General features: G+C 41.8%; 1 protein-coding gene across 4 annotated transcripts in view; it reads right to left on the reverse strand.

The window, feature by feature from the left end:
• The window catches only part of GCLC (glutamate-cysteine ligase catalytic subunit), a 45,876-nt gene that overhangs the window by 17,494 nt on the left and 9,455 nt on the right, over positions 1–18,927 (reverse strand). For all 4 annotated transcript variants that reach the window (XM_090282598.1, XM_090282599.1, XM_090282597.1 and 1 more), the window contains exons 2-3: positions 2,839–2,951; positions 2,017–2,199 (exon numbers count right to left, since the gene is read on the reverse strand). In XM_090282598.1, coding sequence (XP_090138724.1) covers positions 2,017–2,199; positions 2,839–2,951 — 296 coding nt within the window. The remainder of the gene's footprint in view (positions 1–2,016; positions 2,200–2,838; positions 2,952–18,927) is intronic.

Below are 18,927 nucleotides of genomic sequence, written 5' to 3' on the forward strand. Positions count from 1 at the left end.
CCTATACATCCCTGAATTTTAAAGTGTAAGCTAAAGAAGTCTGGTCTGTATCACAAATGTCATTTAAAAAAAAAATTGCTACGTAAAAGGTAGAATTCCAATGTTAAGGGGAAAAAAGGAAAATTTAAGGTATTGACTTTTTTAGTTCACTGAAACTTGTCAAATAACATCTGTAACACTTCTTGGCCTTTATTATTCTAAATTTTATAAAAATGACTTAACCAACAGCCTTGACATCTCTTCTCTCCAGCCCTAAGTCTGCTGATTTTGCCTTCTCTTGATGTAGCCACTTATTCCATCTCCACCGCACACCCTCATGCAGGCTGCCCTTGTCTCCCCTGAGGGAGTCCCCTTACTCACCTCCTAGTGAGCCCTGGCACCCATCCTACCATCACACTGACACCACAACCCAAGTGAGGGCTGCAGAACTAAACCGTGATGCTATCTGCCCATCCCAACCTTGCCAAGGCTTCCCACTGCTTTTGGATAGTGATCAAAGTTCTTAGTTAACACAATCTGGCCCACCAACTACCTGCCCGGCATCACCTTACCCCATATTTCCTTCTCAACATCCTCGTCACACCGGCCAGCCTTCTAGTTCTCAGGAGGCTCCGTGCTCCCTGGCTCGTCCTAGGACTTGTGTCTATCCGTGCTGCTCCCCACCCCAGGACATCCCTCCCCTCTCACTCCTATTAAACTCCTACCAGAATTTCAGACGTCAATCCAATCATCCTCCCTGGACGGCCCTTCCTTGAGCATGCAAAGAATGTCAAATGACCCTGTCATGCTCTATTTGCTCCACACCCCTTCACTACTTCCACTCATGATAGCATTCCTCACTGCGTGGGTCTGGTGTAGAGCAGGCAGTCCCATGTTCACTTGAATGGCAGTCATGATTTCTTTATCTCCTCCTTCAAACATGGGGCAAAAGAACATGCCAATTCTCTTCCAAGAAACCTGTCCACCCTCACCTAGCTGGGGTTATTTCTAGCAGGGAGTGGGGTGTGGCCTGCACAAATGGAATGAAGAAATCACAGAAAAAAAGATGATTTTCTAAATGTTTGATAAGTTGCTTAAAGTAGGTTCCAACTATTTAGATGTGACAATGGGAATTTTAAAAAATTCTCACTCAAGTGTCCTTCTGAGACCAATGTTATGACTGCCTGTGTTCATTATGAATACTTATCAGAAAAAAAAAAGAAGGAATGAAAATAATTCAAACTGTTCCAGGACAGATACCAATCCCCAACGCTCTTCTGAACTTTGAAGAGGTAAGCATACTTTGTCACACTCTGACAGATATCTATCATCAATCAGATTGACAATTTGGAAGAGCTGTATTCTTACATACAGATCCTATGTACCTCATTGTAAGCTAATAACATCTCAATATTTATATTTACTCTACTTTTATGAATTTTGCCATAACTAGATTTGATGACAAACCTAAAATTTTCCTTTCACCAAAATATTGAAACATGACCTGGTGACTGCCTTCCACCCACCCTGTTTATAGTTAATACTGCATCAATAGTGCCCTGAGGGCACTGATGCCAGCCCTCCAACAGGTGACCCTTTGATCAGCCACCAATATCATCACTTGCTGGTAGGCAAACGAGTGAGGAGAGCCCTTGATAATCATCAGGGGATGCAGCTACTCCTCACAGGGTCAGAGCTGCGTGGCATTAGGATGTGCTGCTCCTGCGCCCCACCTGGGATGGATGCTGCCACATGCTAACCAGTTAACTAGTCACTGTGGTCTTCCTGGTGCTACTCATGTCTTTCCCACCAAGCCCAGACGACGGCTCCCACCTCAGTGCTCTGGGCCGCCGTCACCCACTCAAGCTGGCATGCAATTTTTACCTGTAGCTCTGACATTACAGAGTCTATCAAAGGCAGCACTGTGAAGAATGACCTGTCTGTAAAGTATGAGAATTTTAGGGTCAAATGCTTGGTCATGATTTGCTCTCTTTATAACCTAAATGTCTGCCAGGGCATGTTCATGGAGGAACTAACCTGGGAAATGAAGTTATTGTGCAAAGAGCCTGGTTTTCTTTTAATAAAGAGGTCGCCTCCTTCCGGCGTTTTCTCATGTTGTCTTCAACTGTGTTGAACTCGGACATCGTTCCTCCGTATGGCTGTCCAGGTGTCCCTTCGATCATGTAACTCCCATACTCTGGTCTCCAAAGGGTAGGGTGGCTACAGAGGAGAAAAAAAATTCGCTTCGTCGTATTCTTTTGCTGCAGTCTACTCAATTTTTAGAAGGTTTCTTCTTTTTAAGCTGCCTCAACAATTTTAGAAACTATTAGGTATAAGTGAAGCTAAAATCTCCTTTACAATTCCCAAAGACCACTCATTTTTCATAGCTCTTCAACTATGTAAGGGTTAAAAGTACTGGGTCCAAACTCAAACGCAGCCTACCCTTGTCTGGTGAGGAGAGTACAGGCCCCTTCACCTCTGCCTCCTAAATATTGAAAACACATCCCGCTAGCCAAACTAAACCCATCTGCAAGTTTTATCTGGCACCATAGTTCATAGTTCAGTAACACTATGGCAACTTTTTAAAAGTTTAATAGTTAATAGGCTTTGTATTGAGTTTACTGTTCTACATGCTTTAATATACTGAAGGACTTAAAAATCTCAACACCATACATGGTAGATATTATTCCTACCGTACAGATGAAGAAACTGAGCCACGGAGAAGTTAAGTGACTTACCTACCCAGCTATTAAGTATAGGAATCAGAGCCTGGGCTCTAACTGCTATGCTATCCTGTCTCCTTTACATCTGAAGTAGTTCTAACAGTTTCGAAAACACGAAAACAAGTCTTCAGCTTACTTTGGGTTTGTCCTTTCCCCCTTTTCTTGTAGAGTTTCAAGAAGTTCCTCTCCAGACAGGACCAACTGGACTTTTTCATGTTCATGATCAAAAGACACCAACATGTATTCCACCTATTGAAAACAAGGAGACAAAGATGAACACTCTCAGATTGGTGCTCAGTGTGACCTTGAAGAGAAGAAGGCAGGGAAATGCGAAGGTCAGAAAGGATTGACAGTAACTTAAGACTCTCACCTTGCGTTATATGACAGCAAATAATAAATGTTTGTATAATATGAAAACCTGGAGAAAATGGTCAGTAGTGGCACTGTGTAAGGACAAGGACTCCTATACCTTGATTTTTTCTTTCCTGTGTTCTACGTAATGTCCCTACAGAAAGGCCGAGATGCCCGTCGTGACAAATTGCACTTCCAGAGAGAAGTATTTCAAAGCTAAGATCCTTTCTTTAAATTACAGCTGCAAGAAGTCGAGTATTTTTCAGCCTTAATTTTTTAATATTTTTAATTTAATCTTTATTGTACTTTTTTCCATTACAATTTAATCCCCTTATACTCCCTCCCCTCAGCAATCAAATCACCACACTGTTGTCCATGCTCGATTGGCTTACTGTAAATTTATGGAAGTGGTTATCTGGTCATTCTGATCAAGGTATATTATCCTTACTTATTGGCAGGTTATTTAATAATCCCACTGTAAGTCCTACTATTAGAGAGTTCAACACACCAATACGTAGCAGTAATTTTAGGAATTTCAACCATTTAAGTTTGGGTTTTTCAATAAATAATGTAAGAAAACTTTCCGACTCTGACTAGATTAAAATGACAATGCAAGGTGCACTAATGCATTGGTAACAATACCTGCGGGATTCTGATAAAAAACAAGAGTTCAATGCCAAAGTAAGACTTTTCTGGGCTGAGTACAAACAGAATCCTGCTTTTGTTTTCCATGAAATCACATGCTTTAAATCATGATTAGTGATATAAACAGTGAAGATTATGGATCATTATGATTGAAATAAAACACATTACCTACATGTAAGTGAAAGATATGGAGCTGGATCATTCAGGCAAACACTTGAGAGTACAAGACAGAGAAGAGGAGGCAAAATGATGCCCCACAAGGCAGACCAGCACACAGATATGTTCATTTGGCTTATCCTAGTATTAAAATTAAACTTTAAAAAAAGGCAAGCAACAACACATCTATGACCTGCCTGACAATTCACATATAAATGCAGGTTCTGGAGTCCTGCCTGGGGAGCTGGACTGCTCTCCTTTGGGGGATACACCGTGGTCTGCAGTGGCCACTCCCATACTGATCTGTGCCTGTCCAGTCCTGGAAGGCATGTGACCCAGCCATCTTTAACATAGAAATGGTAGAGATCAATAAACTGTTGTGCCTTTCAAGAAATAAAATTAAGAGTTCCAGGCCAAGATGGAGGCTTAGACTGACACGCTCGGTCTCCCCCTACAACTAAGAAGGAATACAACTACCTCAAAACAAAAGATAACTAGAAATTCCAGAAAATAAAACTACATGGAAGCCCAACGTATGAAGTTATAAACCAGCGGTGCTCGTCTGGACAGGTAGGAGGGGCGAGATCAGAATCCGGGGGGAAGGGTCGGGCTGAGCTGTCAGTGGCAGCCTCGGGAATAGCGGAGGGGACTGCGAGAAACACCAGGGGAGCAATCCCGGCTGCAGTCGAAACCCGGCAGCTTGTGATTCCAGCGCTGGGGAAGGCAGACTCCCCGTTGCCTTGAACGGTGAGGCCATGGGGAAGGAGCCTCCTGGTCTCTCAGCGGAGAGTAACGGCAGGAACCCATCTTGGACTCCCGCCCCCACGCAAAGCGCCACAGCGCGTCGCTGCGAAAAAGGTCGCCGATCTCTGGTCTCTGCGGCCCCGGATCGCTGCCAGTTGCGGGGCAGTGATGAGTGAACGGGGCTCCGCCCCCTACAGCCTGCCCGGGAAGAAAGCTAAACACAAATTTGTTAGAATGAAGCAGACAACGATTGAAATCCTGGTGACACAGCTCACCAGGCAGCAGATGAGAGACCTGACAGAGAACAAATAGAAAACCTTTCCGAGGCTCAGTTCAGTACAGAATTAACAAAAGATTTGGAACAAGACAAGGAAGGAATAAAAGCCACCCATACTGAAATGAACAAAACCACACACGAGACAGATGGTGAGGAAATAAAATCCAAAGATCAAATCAACAAACCAGAACATAGAGAAGGAACAGTCAACCAGTGCAGAAAGAGGAAACAGAAAACAAGGAAAGTGAGGAGAGGATCAGAAACCTCTGGGACAGCTATAAGAGGTCAAACATACGGATTATAGGATTGCCAGAGGGCGAAGAAGAAGAACTAGAAATTGAAAAATTATGTGAAGAAATAATGAAGCAGAACTTCCCTAACTTGGGGAAGGAAATAGACTTACAGGTCCAGGAAGCACAGAGAGTTCCAGAAAAACTGAACCCAGGGAGAAACACTCCAAGACACATTATCATCAAAATGTCAAAAGTTAAAGATAAAGAGAGAATCTTAAAAGCAGCAAGAGAGAAGAAAAGAATCATGTACAAAGGGGTCCCAATTAGACTATCAGCTGACTTCTCAAGGGAGACCCTGCAGGCAAGAAGGGACTGGCAGGAAATATTCAAAGTAATGAAAATCCAAAACCTACAACCACGAATACTCTATCCAGCGATACTGTCATTCAGAGTAGAAGGGCAGAGAAGGTGCTTCTGGGACAAAATAAAACTGAAGGAGTTCATTAGATCCAAACCACTGTTATATGAGATGTTAAAGGGACTGGTTTAGAAGAAGGAGGATCAAAACTATGAACACTAAAATGAAAACTGTATCACAACAACCAACAACAGAAGCTAGGGAATCGAAACAAAGGCAAACTAAGTAGGCAACGAGAGTGGGAAAAGAACTACAGGTATGGGGAACATACTGGGGGGAGGTCAGCAGAGAGGGGGAAGGGGGAAAGGGAAGGAGATGGTACAGGACTTAAGAAGTGTAATAGGAGGGAGTGGAGTAGACAGGAAAAGGCTGAGAAGAACTGTATGGACAACCAATGGACATGGACTAAAAGGGGGGGGGACAACTGGAGGGAGGGGGGCCTCTGGGTGGAGGGGAGCAGAGGGAAAAGAAATTGGGACAACTGTAACAGCATAATCAATAAAGCATATTTAAAAAAGAAAAAGAAAAAAAGAAATAAAATTATAAAGGGGGAAAAAGCTAGTAATGATAGGAAATAGATTGGCAGGTATAAACAACAACAAAAAAACTAAACGTTCATTAATTGTTGCTGTGGACTGAATGTTTGTGTCCCCTGCCCCAAATTCATATTTTGAAGCCCTTACTCTCCAAAGTAATGGTGTTTGATGTGGGGCCTTTGAGGGTAATTAGGTCAGGAGGGTGGAGTCCTCATGATGGGATTAGTACTCTTATAAAAAGAGATGAGGCCCCGGTGGGCTAGCTCAGTTGGTTAGAGCATTGTCCTGATAGGCCAAGGTTTTGGGTTCGATCCTTGGGCAGGGCACATACAAGAATCAATCAATGAATGCATAAATAAGTGGAACAACAAATCGATGTTACATTCTCACTCTCTAAAAATTTTTAAAAATTAAAACATTAGATGAAAAATAATCTCTCTTTTCACCATGTGAAGACACAGCAAGAAGGCAGCCACCTGTAAGCCAGGATGACAGCCCTTACGTGGAACTGAAACTGCTGAAACCTTTGATCTTAGACTTCCCAACCTCCTGAACTGTGAGAAATAAATGTCTGTTTATGCCACCCAATCTATGGTATTTGTTTCAGCAGCCTGAACTGACAAACAAAATAACAAACAAAAAAAACCCAATGAGTTTAAATTCCCATTCATGCTGCTCCATTAGATTTTTTTAGTTGAAAAAAAATATTGGTAAGGCTACCTATTTAGGTACACGAACCAGAAATGTGAGATTTGTACCTCTGCAATCCCTCGATGTTAAATGCCTGAAACCTGTGGGCTGCAGAATCGGCAAGAGCTCCCAGTTTTAAGTACAGGTTTTCAGGTAACATCTACAGATCCATGATTCCTGAAGAGCTAAAACATGATGGAACAGGAAACTTTGTTAAGTCTCAGGATGGGTATATGAAAATATAGGTACGAGAAACAAATTTACCTTTAAATGAGCACCATGAACTTTTCATTTATGGATCCTAATCTTCAAACACATCATGCAAAGTAGGCATGAGCACCCTTCTTACAGATGAGCAAAGAGGCTCAGAGATGCTGAGTATGTTTCCCAAGGTCACAAGGGTTACAGCAGGTATTTGAACCAAGCTCTCTCTGGCCTCAAGGCCAAGCACACCTTGCTGCTAGGACTGTAGAGGATGCCAGTCTTGGTTAGTGATAAGCTTTTTTATAAAACTGTTGAAAAAAGGTCATAATACTGGCTGAAAGATCTCTCAAATTGATTATGCTTCAGTTTTATGAAGTGGTCTTGACACTGTATCATAGTAGCTGAGTCGTAACAGTTAATGGTTATAGATGTAAATAGATGGGTACCATCTCTAAGGCCCAGGACAGAGCACACTATGCAGCATTCCTAACTCTCCCAGTTAGAAGGAATCTTCTTTCTGCAGTACTTCCTCCTATTGCTCTTCCAACACATCTGCCTGGCAGCATCTGTTATCGGAACTAAGTTATCTTCTGCACAAGATAACCTGCTTCCTGAAAGATGAAAAGAAACTTCCTAGCCTACTGAGTTCCCATCACTTACTATCACCATGAGCAAGATCTTCTGTACCAACTGTATAACCTCAATTGCAATAACTTTTGTGCATTTCCTAGTTCTCAAATAGCTGAAATCTTTAGTTTTCAAAAACACTCTTAGCCCGCAATTTAAGAGCATGGGAAGGGCAAAAAGAACAAAAAGCTTAAGCTCAGTGTGAGTTTTAAGTATCAGCCAAATGGATGTCATTTAAAATGCTAACAAACCAAACCCTCCTTAATTAAAAAATAATCATCCATGATCTCATTAAGAAAATGAAACACAAAAACATCAGAATATTTATCAAGGGGGAAAAGAAAACAAACCGACTTTTGGATAAAATCTAAGTTCAGTTAGAAGCCTTAGGAATTCCCTCAATATTTTTCAAACTCCAATTTAAGGTGTTCTGAAGTAATTGTCCCCTTTCTGCACCAGTGTTCAAAATGGTTCTTTAACCTCTTGGATTTTTGTTTTCTTGTTTAACCCTTTCCCCACCAACTTCAATGCATTTATGTTTAGTCCCAATTCTAGTTCACACAAACACTCAGATAATTAACTCAATCTTTAAGAGTCAAACTAGAGCTAACTGGATTTTGGTTCAGTAACCTCATTGCTGAGAGAGAATAAAAGTGATACAGGATGACAATGCTTTCCCAGTATAAAATACCTAAAGCCATAGTAATTTATTTTCCTATTTCTGGGTTTTTTGTTCCCCATCTTAAATTTTCTTTTTGCATCCAAAGGAGGAGAAGAAAAGACAAAATCAAAGAGAAAATAACAAAACGGGATACAGAGGCCCTTTTGTATACAACACAGATTCCAAGGGTTAAATTGTACCAGCTTCCTGACTTCGAATATCATGTAGGCTGCTCACCCCAAGTTACAGCAACATCACATGCAGTGCACACGCACAACTAGAAAAGCATATGCCCAAAGAGCATTATTAATGGACTGCAGAGTGACTAATTCAAATTTGTATAATTAAAACATCACGTGGAAGAAGCAAAAATAGCCACAGTACTATTCTCAGTACACAGATTACAATGCCCCGGATGTAACTTAGGGACACTGCGCATCAGTTACCTCTTTAAATGGGGGAAGAATAAGCCCCATAAAAACAACCTACCACTCTTTGTGAGACACGCAATTTTTTTTAAGTGTACACAATTTTTTCTACAAATGAAAATTAAAATCCTTTAAATATTCACTGCTATGATGCTAAATTTTATCCCACTAGAATAACAATCACTAGTATCTCTGAGCTGCTGAATCAAAGACAAAGGCACATTCAAAAGACTATTGTATAGTTTACGGTTACACAGCCTTGCTAGGAACGACCTGGACACAGTAACCCTCTAGTCATTTAATGCAGGTTTGGACAAGCACAAGGTGCTTTATGCTCATCTGAAATTAGGCCAACAAATACAATCTTAATTGGGGGTGATGTAAGTACCCACCGGGTACAATGCCGAACATAGACCGTGAAATACTTATGGCATTAAAATGCAAGATAACAGTTTAAATATTGTTAATATTACAATATTAAAATTTTTAGTATTTATGTTGTCTTTAAATGGCATTTACCAATAGTTTAAAATCAAAGTTTTCCTTTTTTAAACAATAAAAACGTTTTTATACTCTAACATTAAGGTAAGCATTTCAGGGAGCTTAGAACTTAAGGAACAGCTAGACACTTTATAAAATACAAATTTAAAAATTTCTACTCTCTGGAGGTGAAAATAGTGCTTAACTAGGATAACAATCTAGTTCTGTAAGACCCAGAAGCAGTTATAGACAGCTCCCTATTTAGGGAGGTTATACTTGGGAGAAAATTCCTTTGTCTCTAGCCACCCTACTGAAACCCAAACTCAGGGTTCAGGGCCAGCTTCTTCATTCACTGCTGGCTCTCTTCCACTGGCAGTCCTGACTCCTGCTAGCACCCCTGCTGCTTCTCAGAGACCCAATTTTCTCCTTACACGAACGCTAAAAAAGCCCACTGCCACTCTGAGGGTTAAGGCTCTAGTGAGAGTTGATGACCAAATCAGTGCCAAAAAGCCATCTTGCTGCCTCCCTGTGTGCCCAGCTCCCGTACTCCCCCCCACCCCCACCTGCTTTGTCCCTTCATCCCCTCAAGAAAACGCTGTGCTGGGAATACTGTGAGGAGCCAGGCAGGTGTGGTTCCTGTTCTCAAGCTTATACTGTGGCTGGAGCCACAGCCATTAACACAATAGAGCCAAACGATCTGGCCAGTGCTCGAGATGTGCACATGTGATAGGGGAATCTGATCCAGTCTGGGAGATCAGAACTTCTGGGAGGAAAGGGGACTGCCCAGGCAAAAGGGAGGGTCCGCTGCTGCTTCAGTGTAAACACAACCTCCCCTCCCCCCCTAGAAACCCCTGTGCTTTCCTGACCACCATTCTGACTGCTGCAGCACAATCACCTGCCCAGCTGCTCCAAGATGCAGATGAACTGGTCCCAACCCACAGAGATCAGGCCACAATAGCCCTTCTCTAGATTATAAGCTGTTTTAAAAGCTAGTGACCATGTTTTCTGTTCAGAAGATGAGGTCCTCATGTGGCAAAATATTAATGGTTACTATTTTTGAGCACTTTCAACCATCTAACTGGATGGCATCCATTTCCATATCTAGCATGATATGCAAACTTGGAGGGTCCAAAAAGGTGCTAGCCATAGTTACACTTTTTCAAAAGAAATCACCCATACTTAAGGAAGACCTGATTGACAAGACCGAAAGAACCACTGAGCTTAAAACAATGGACAAACTTCAGCAAGAAATTCTAATATAGATGTAATAAAATTTGACATGGCTCAGAATTCAGTTTAAGGCAGACTCCCAAGTTAGATATGTCTAAGGATGATATTACTACTACTATCAAAACCACTGTTTTGTGTGTTAACATTTGAGCACTTTGGGGAAACAAGTATAAAAGAGAAACTGTAACACATGCTTTTGTAGAATCATGCAAATGATATTTCAAACTAATAGTTGTTGATAAGTCAAATTAAACTGCCCCATGTCTCCCAAAGAAATGTTTTAGTAGTATAGTCTAAAGTTATATCAAGTTCTTACAATGATACATTTTCACACACACACCCCGACATGTCATTTCCTCCCATGGAATTACACAGGTGAACTCTTAAGGAAGTTTACACTTTTAGAAACCAAAATCAATGTGTCCTCACCGTGACCTTATCTTTGCTGGTATCCTAGAATAGGATTTCGGGTTACAGAGCAACATAGGAGAAATTAATTTCCCTCTATGATTAGGAGAAGTAACTTCCTTGAATCATTATCTTGGCCCACATTGAGAAAACAAATTCTTCACATGCCAAGATTAGTGATATGAACCCTAAGTAAAAAAATTTAGGACTTTAGAAGAGAGTAAGAAACTTGCCCTGGCTGGTGTGGTTCAGTGGATTGAGTGCTGGCCTGCAAACTGAAAGGTTGCCAGTTCAATTCCCAGTCAGGGCATATACCTGGGTTGCAACGGGCCAGGTCCCCAATTGTGGGTGTGCAAGAGGCAACCTATCAATGTATCTTTCACACATTGCTGTTTCTCTCCCTCTCTCCCTCCACTCCCCTCTCTCTAAAAATAAAATCTTAAAAAATAGAAACTGGGAGCTGCTGGAAAAATTGTGGTGAATCTCATAAGGGGGACAATGACACCTTTCACTAAAGATAAGTAAAAAAATCATGCTGTCGATTACCAGGCATGTGTGGCTTCTTAGATTCAAAATAAATTAAAATTCAGTTCCCAAATCCCACTAGCCAACTATGACTAATGGCTACCTGACTGGCTAGTGCATACATTGCTATTATTGCAGAAAGTTGTATTGGACAGCATTGGACTAAGCCCAAGAGACATCACAACCTTGGAACTGTACCTGGACATATGAATTCATTACAAGGAAAATCCCTGCATGCAGATCTGCTCTTTCATGGCTTACAGATGAAATGAGACATTTCATTTCTGGCCCTGAGAATTTACATTTGCTGACCATTTTTTTAGCATACCACTATACTCAGGCATATGTCCATTGTAATTTTCTAATGGTTATCAAGACATGTTATGGGACTCCTATTGCTTCTGAACCAAATCAAACAGAACCCAACCAGTCTTCTCACAAAAATGAACCTCCGACAACATAGCACATCAAGTAAAGTTATCAATGGTGATGTTTTACTATGAATGTCAAGTTAATGAAGGCAGTCAGCAATTGAGAAACCTGAACCTAATCCAGAAGACATTTCCTCCTAAAGAAACAATACTATAAATGTAAGTCATTTTTAATGACCTCAAAACACTTGTACTTTAGATTACAGTTTCTGGGTTCCAAGGATAAGTGAATTCCTTGGTTCTTCCTGAGAACATACTCCCCTCCCGGAGTCCCAGATACCACGTGGTTGACAAGAAAGAGGGTATCCTGGTCCCTAGAGGCTGCTTTGGATCACCTGCTCTGCAGTGCTCAGCTGGATGTGGGGTAGAAAGAGTGTGAGGCCGCATCAAGAACTTCTGAGGTAGCTCCTACGAGGTGCAGAAGAGCTTATGACTTTAGCAGAGGCATGACTACTGCTAGAGAGAATACCCACCCTCCATGTAGAGTCCAGCTCAGGGCCTGATGCACTTACTAGAGCTGAGCAAGCAAGAAAGCAAGCAAATTCCCTTGTGAGATGTGTTTATAAATCGGGTTAGCCTAAATTCAGGGACCGACAATGTGAAAATCAGGGTTTTAGTTCTCAGGAACTGGTGGCAGACTAGCCCACCCAACAAAGAGGTGAAAGAGTGCTTTCTAAAGAGACCATGAGAATTAATGCCACAATATAGGAATTCTAACTCCAGAGTGACTGCTGTGCTCGCGGCGGGGGGTAGGGGTAGGGGAGCTGGCTATGTCCCCAGTGACAATGACTCAAGACCTCCAAGTTTAATGCTAGTCCACCATCCCAAGGACCTGAGCACAGTTACTCTCTCATAATCACATCTCATAAGGTTGGTGTCAGGGCTCCCCTTCAGGAATCACTCGCTCGTGGATGGTAGGGCAGATCCCACCCACAGACCTGCTTCACATGGGATTTGGAAACAGAGGCTCCTGATTCATGAACTTCTTTACTGTTGCATTTGAAATGCACATTTAAGGAGCAAAATCTCAGAGGTAAGTCCAAGCTCCTGACTTGGGCTTCCGATTCTGGCCCATTACTTGCTGCCCTGGGACAAAGCTGTAAAGGCTGCATAACTACCAAGTGAGAGCAGCCTGACCTTCACACAAAGGGCACGTCCACATCTGCCTTTTCATAGGGCTCCACTCCAGCAGATTAGCCGAGAAGGCTGTTGCCACATTATTAAACCTGTTAGCATTTGTCCTGCAGACCAAGAAATTGACCAAGCATGCTCAATATTGTAGTTTTGGAAGAATTCTGGTTCAGTGGTGAGTGTACGTCCCCTGCAGTGCACTTGGCGGCTGCGGCGCTACCTGCCCCGTCAGGACTATCCTTGCATAGCTGCCTAAGGGCCTGTGATTCTCAAAGGCGGGTCTACAGCATGACAAGGGGCTTTAAGATGAAGACCAGCCCTCGGAAGCCTACCCAGGGGCAATGCCTCTTACCAGATTCACCACTAAACTGGTGACTGAAAACCTCAGGTTACTCCTGTTGAGAAAGTGCTGTTGAGATGACTGGGTGACTAGGTGCTGGTTCCTGCCACTTCAGGCTGTGATAAAAGCCACAGTCCTTCTCTTGGGCAACTACAGTGCCCCAACCAGGGACCTGGCCCTGACGGAATCAACTGCTGCCCTATTGCTTTGTGGGACGACTCTCAACTAACCAACTGAGCAACAAAGGATTTTGCTGATACAAAGTATGCCCCCTATCTAGTGTTAGGCGGATCCTAGGAACTTCCCGCATTAGCCAGTATGAGCAGCTGTCAACTTACTGGAGGAGAAAACTGCCTTGAAATTTGGGGGCGCTTAGATATATCATTTAGCTTTCACTTCTTCACTTTGTCTTAAGTACTTGGTTTTATTAAAAGGATTGCAATAAAATACGTTAAAGGAAAAAAAGAAAGAATGCTGATATTTCATTAGAAGGGAATCACTGACTATCTGGTAATGAACATACTTAAGCCTGCATTTCTGGCTCTAAGACATTTATATTTTCATTCAGAAACAACTCCCCACCCCGGCCAAACCCCTACTCTCCTTGTTGATTATCCCATCCTCTATTCTTTCTTCTTTCCCTTTCACCTTCAATCCCATTTGGGGTTGGAGCTACAAACACTGTCACAGAGTCCCCCCCCCCCCCCCCGTGTATCTGGGACGTGCTCTCTAGGGGAGCAACTGAGTGCAGGCTTTGGAGTCAATCAGTTTGAATCTTAGTAACTTCTTGAGTTTCAGTTTTTTCTTTTGTAAAATGGGGATAATAGCTACTTCACAGAGCCACTGGGGAGGATTACAGTATTCCCTCACTCATCACAGTTATTACGTTCTAGACCCCCCCGCAAAGTAGGAACCTTACATTTATTCTACACTCTTAAACCTACGTAACTTTAACAACATACATATACAGTACCGCAAAATCCTGCAATATAGCGAAAAACCTGCGATAAGTAATTAAATATAATATTTTTAAAAATCCCACGATACAGTGAGGCCATGATAAGTGAACCACGCTACAGAGAGGGACGTACATAAAACAATGCATGTAAAGTGCCCTCAACAGTAGTATGTACACAGTATCACTTAAATGTTAGGGGTTATTACTACTTTCTAGCTCTAGGCCAGTCATATGCTTATTGAGGCAGAACAGTGTCTCATAAGTGTTTTCTGAATTCTGGTCACAACGCCTTAGTGGGCCATGGTAGATTGTAATCAACATTACAAGTCCAGTGCCACCTCTTCAGAGTAACCTTTGTAGGCACCACTACCCCCCCAAACACTGGGACCCTCTTTTTGTCCCCAACCTCAAGGGGCACGAACCACACTAGTGCCTCCTGGACTTGTGTACAGTGGTTACCCTGCCCAGAGGAATCAATTTACCTGCTATTTTAACAAATATTACAATCAGACATTTGAAATGTGATCCAATCTCTGGGTCTTAGTTTCATCATCAGGAAAATAACAAAAAGAAAAGTCCTTCCCAGCTATAACCTACTATTTCTGTAATTAAATGCTTCCAGAAATCCTCTCAGTATATAATCATCAATTTTTATTTCACTCTCAAATACATTACTTACTCTGCATTGCCAGGAACGTAATTTTATTCAAATGCATTTTCTTGTTACTTATAGCTTATCCCCTCTTGTAAGCATATGATCTCTTTAAAAATTATATGTATATATTAGTGTAAATCTAAAATTGATTACATCCTCTTCTGCTATCAATAGGAAGACAAGAAAGACACCTTCACTTTCTATTAAGGCTTCAGACTTCATTAGCAACTTCAGAGCAAGGCCCTGGGAGGCCCATGGCCACTGCATCTAGGTCTGCTTTTCACAGTTGCTCTCTCTGAATTGGTCTCTCATTGCTGCCTCAAATGATTTTTGTAGTTCATCCTGAGCTGGGAAACTTTATGAAAGAGCTTGTAGGAATTGTGTATGAAGTCTAGTCTCTGGGTAAGAACTTGAGACAGTTCTAAGAGTCAAGTGCATGAACTCTGTACTTTTTTTTTTTAAGTATGTTTTATTGATTATGTTGTTACAGTATCCAAATTTTTTTTTTCATTCGCTCCCCTCCACCCAGTAACCCCCTTCCCCCCAGCAATCGCACCCCTCTTAGTTCATGTCCATGGGTCGTGCATATAAGTTCTTTGGCTTCACCCTTTCCTATATTATTCTTAACTTCCCCCTGTCTATTTTGTACCAATGAATTATGCTTCATAATCCCTGCACCATTTAAGAGGACTTTCATTTACTTCCTATTTCCTACTCTGAGTAACAGAGTCAGCAGATCATGACTCCTAGATGGCCAACTTCACATGACCAAAGTGGCCCTGGAGGCACAGAGGAGAGGACTACCATGCTTAGCACAGGGAGGCCTGCTGACAAGTGTGCTAGATCAGAGGTCCCCCTTCCACTCCCTCCCCTGTCTGAAGAATAATTATCCTCCATGTAAACCATTCCTGGTGCCAAAAATGTTGGGGACTGCTGTGCTAGATAACAACATACTTTCCAAGTACCTGATGTGTGTAAATATGTAAGTATTTAGAGACAGATGAAGGAAGCACCCCCAAATAGCCTCTTTAGGTTCATCTGAAACTTACAGTTTTCTCAGAGTATATACTTTACAAACAAACAAAAATCAACTTTACACACACACACACACACACACACACACACACACACACACTTTCTAGTGTCTAGGGTTAACTGCTACAGCCACTAACTCTTTAAAAAGCTTCTAAGAAGTGCCAGCCAGCTTTCACAGGTACTTCAAGATCTCTACTAGCTCTCCAGATCATTAAAATATGTGCAGCTCTGTGCACCCCAGCCCATGACCCCTGTGGGTGCTGCAGAAGTGACAGAGTCACAGCTCAGCTGAGTCTTACGAACTTCCAGGAAAAGGGTCATGGAATGTCTCCTGCTTTAGGGTTTTGTTTTACAGCTGCTAAATCAGCAACCAATTCAAAAAGAAAGAAGTTAACTGACTCCAAAGGACTGAAAAAGGAGCTGGGGGAAGGGAGACAAAGAAGACAGTGGGTCTTTGTGAATACTTATGTAATCAGGAACATCTGGTTTGGAGGTTCTTTTGTAATATTGTGGAAAGAAGTTTAACTACCAAATCCTGATATAACAGACACAAGTACCTAAAACACAGAAAGCTCTCCAAAGGGTGTCCAACAGAGTAGAACCTTTGTCATATGCACTCTCCAAGGATATAGTGATCCAGACCAAGTTTTCCAGATGCTTATGAAGATATATCTAAAATGAGCTCTTTTGGTTAGAGGTCTGAGGCTTATTCATGTTTCCTGTCTTCTTCAACAATGTGTGAGAAACCCAGCCTTTAGATGGAGATTCACGGTCATCATCCTAGCATACTCAACCCATTACAATCAGTTTCAATATACAACAGTTAACTTAGCAGCCACAGAGATGCTACTTAAGTGACCCAAACTTATATACTTTCTAAGTTCAATCCTGTTTCTTTCTGAAAATTATAATCATGATTTCAAGGACTCCACAAGCTGTGAAAACATGCATGGGCGTTGTGCCGTTAATTTTGGCCTGAAACCAATTTTTGCTCTTTTCCCAAGTTGGTAATATGTTTGAAATAAATCGTTGCCAAAGCCTCCAGTTTCTGCCTAATCAGGAAATCCAATGGTTTCTCTTCAGTTCCCATCCTTCCACACACGGCAGGATCCTACACCAAGTCCCTGTCCCTTACCTATGCATTCATCAGGGGTCTGAGCACCAGTAATGTTTCCTCTCTCTTGGTAACCTTGCTCTCCATCTTCAGGCTGTGACAGTGCAGGCGCACACAGCCAGCTCAGATGTTGCTCCATCTGCCTCCTCACTACCCACCTGGTAGAGGTAGCACTGGGCTCCTTAAAGGTTCCAAACAAGAATATTCAAACCAGTTCCTTCAGAAACTATCTCCACAGGGATTCTTACTCACTTCCTCATCTAAGCTAGGACCTGCATGAGAGACATAACCAGGTGCTCAGACTCCCCCTCAGAGTGGCTCTTTAATATGCACAACTCCACTTCTAAGCCTTAGGCTAGACTCTCTTCTTTCTCTCCATAGAGACGTCCTGTGTAGGGTGGGCTCCTTGTCTCTAGTGATCCTTCCAAACTCGTTTTTCACTGTTACCAAAGGGATCCATCTAGAAAAAAATTTCCTTGTACCATTCCTGGATTTATTACAAAGGACCTTCCACAGCCTGAACCCAACCCACTTTTCTAACCCTAACCTCCAGCCAGCCCCTATCCTGTGCTTTGGTCCTATGTTATAGCAGTACTCAGTACTCCCTCAACTTTAGGCACCTCCGTAATTTTCACATTTGTACATGCCCTTTGAGAGCCTACCTGAAGATCCCCCCACCCATAAGACTCCCAGGATCTCCGTGTATTAGAGCAAACCCACCCCACCATATGCTGGAGTTCTTCAAGGACAGAGAGCTTCTCTCTCTTTAACCCCATGACCTAGCATAGGAAGTCCTCAATACGTAGGAGGTAGTCAATAAGCACTTTTTAATTTAAGAGTCATCTGCCATGAGAACAAAGGCTTTAGAGTTTTACCACATATATGTAAAGGTTAAGTCTTAGTTTTTCTGAAGGAAACATTCTGTAATACTAGCTTGCTTTTTATAAAAAAGCTGTGAGGCTCAAATAGGTTTATTAAGAAAGTTATAGAAAAAAATTTCTGGAAATCTAATATCTATGGCTCTATGATTAATTAGTTTCTCAGTAGCCAGTAAAGTAAGTTATTTTAGAAAATGCTAAAACCTGAAAGGTGATAGGGCAAGGAAATGGATTCTACAATTCCTGTATAATATGCATTTCTTGATTTTCATAAGTTGTATGGAATTTAAAGCATTATGACACAGTTAAGCTGTTAAAAGATACAATTAGAAATACACATAAATATATGTATCTATATATAAAAGCATACAATTCAAAAACAAACGAGAGGATTTTTTAAGTTTGTCTTACAGGAAATTGTGGTCCAAAAAATGTAAGTTCCATACCTAAGACCACACAACCATTTGAGGGAAGACTTGGGGCTTGGACTCCTACCTTCAAATTAAAAGTCCATTCAGAAAATGTATGCACTTTCAAAATCATTGCCTTTTCACCAAATACCTGGCCAGTAGGATGATAACAATGACATTAAGTGTTGAATATTACATCATAAGAGCAAAGAAAATCCTGACTTTAAAAATCTGGCTACATTTTGATTGCTGGAGATATAACCACAAGGGTAGCCAAACTTTGGACGAAGTTTACAGACAAAAGAGAACGGAGCTGAAAGAATAGGAAAACTGGGGACGACTTCCACTTCTGATCAAGATGATATAACAGCAACCCTCCCATCTGAAACAAGAGAGGTGGGGGAGAGAGAGAAAGAATATGAACAAGAATATAAAAGAATAGTTTTTTCCAAGACACTGGACATCAGATAACCAAGGGCAGAAACCACTGAAATATTTGGGGGGAGGGGGTGAATTAAGTGAGCCCAATGTACTGATTGAAGAGAGGCTCTAGACTTTGACAGAGAGGTGAACCAGAGCTTGGAGGACTCCCTGAATTGAAGAGATGGAGCTGAAGGTCTGAGGAAACCAAGCAAACTAGAGTTCACAGGACCAAGTAAG

This window comes from Furipterus horrens, unplaced genomic scaffold, assembly GCF_987537825.1.
Source record: "Furipterus horrens unplaced genomic scaffold, mFurHor1.1.pri manual_scaffold_6, whole genome shotgun sequence".
NCBI lineage: Eukaryota > Metazoa > Chordata > Mammalia > Chiroptera > Furipteridae > Furipterus > Furipterus horrens.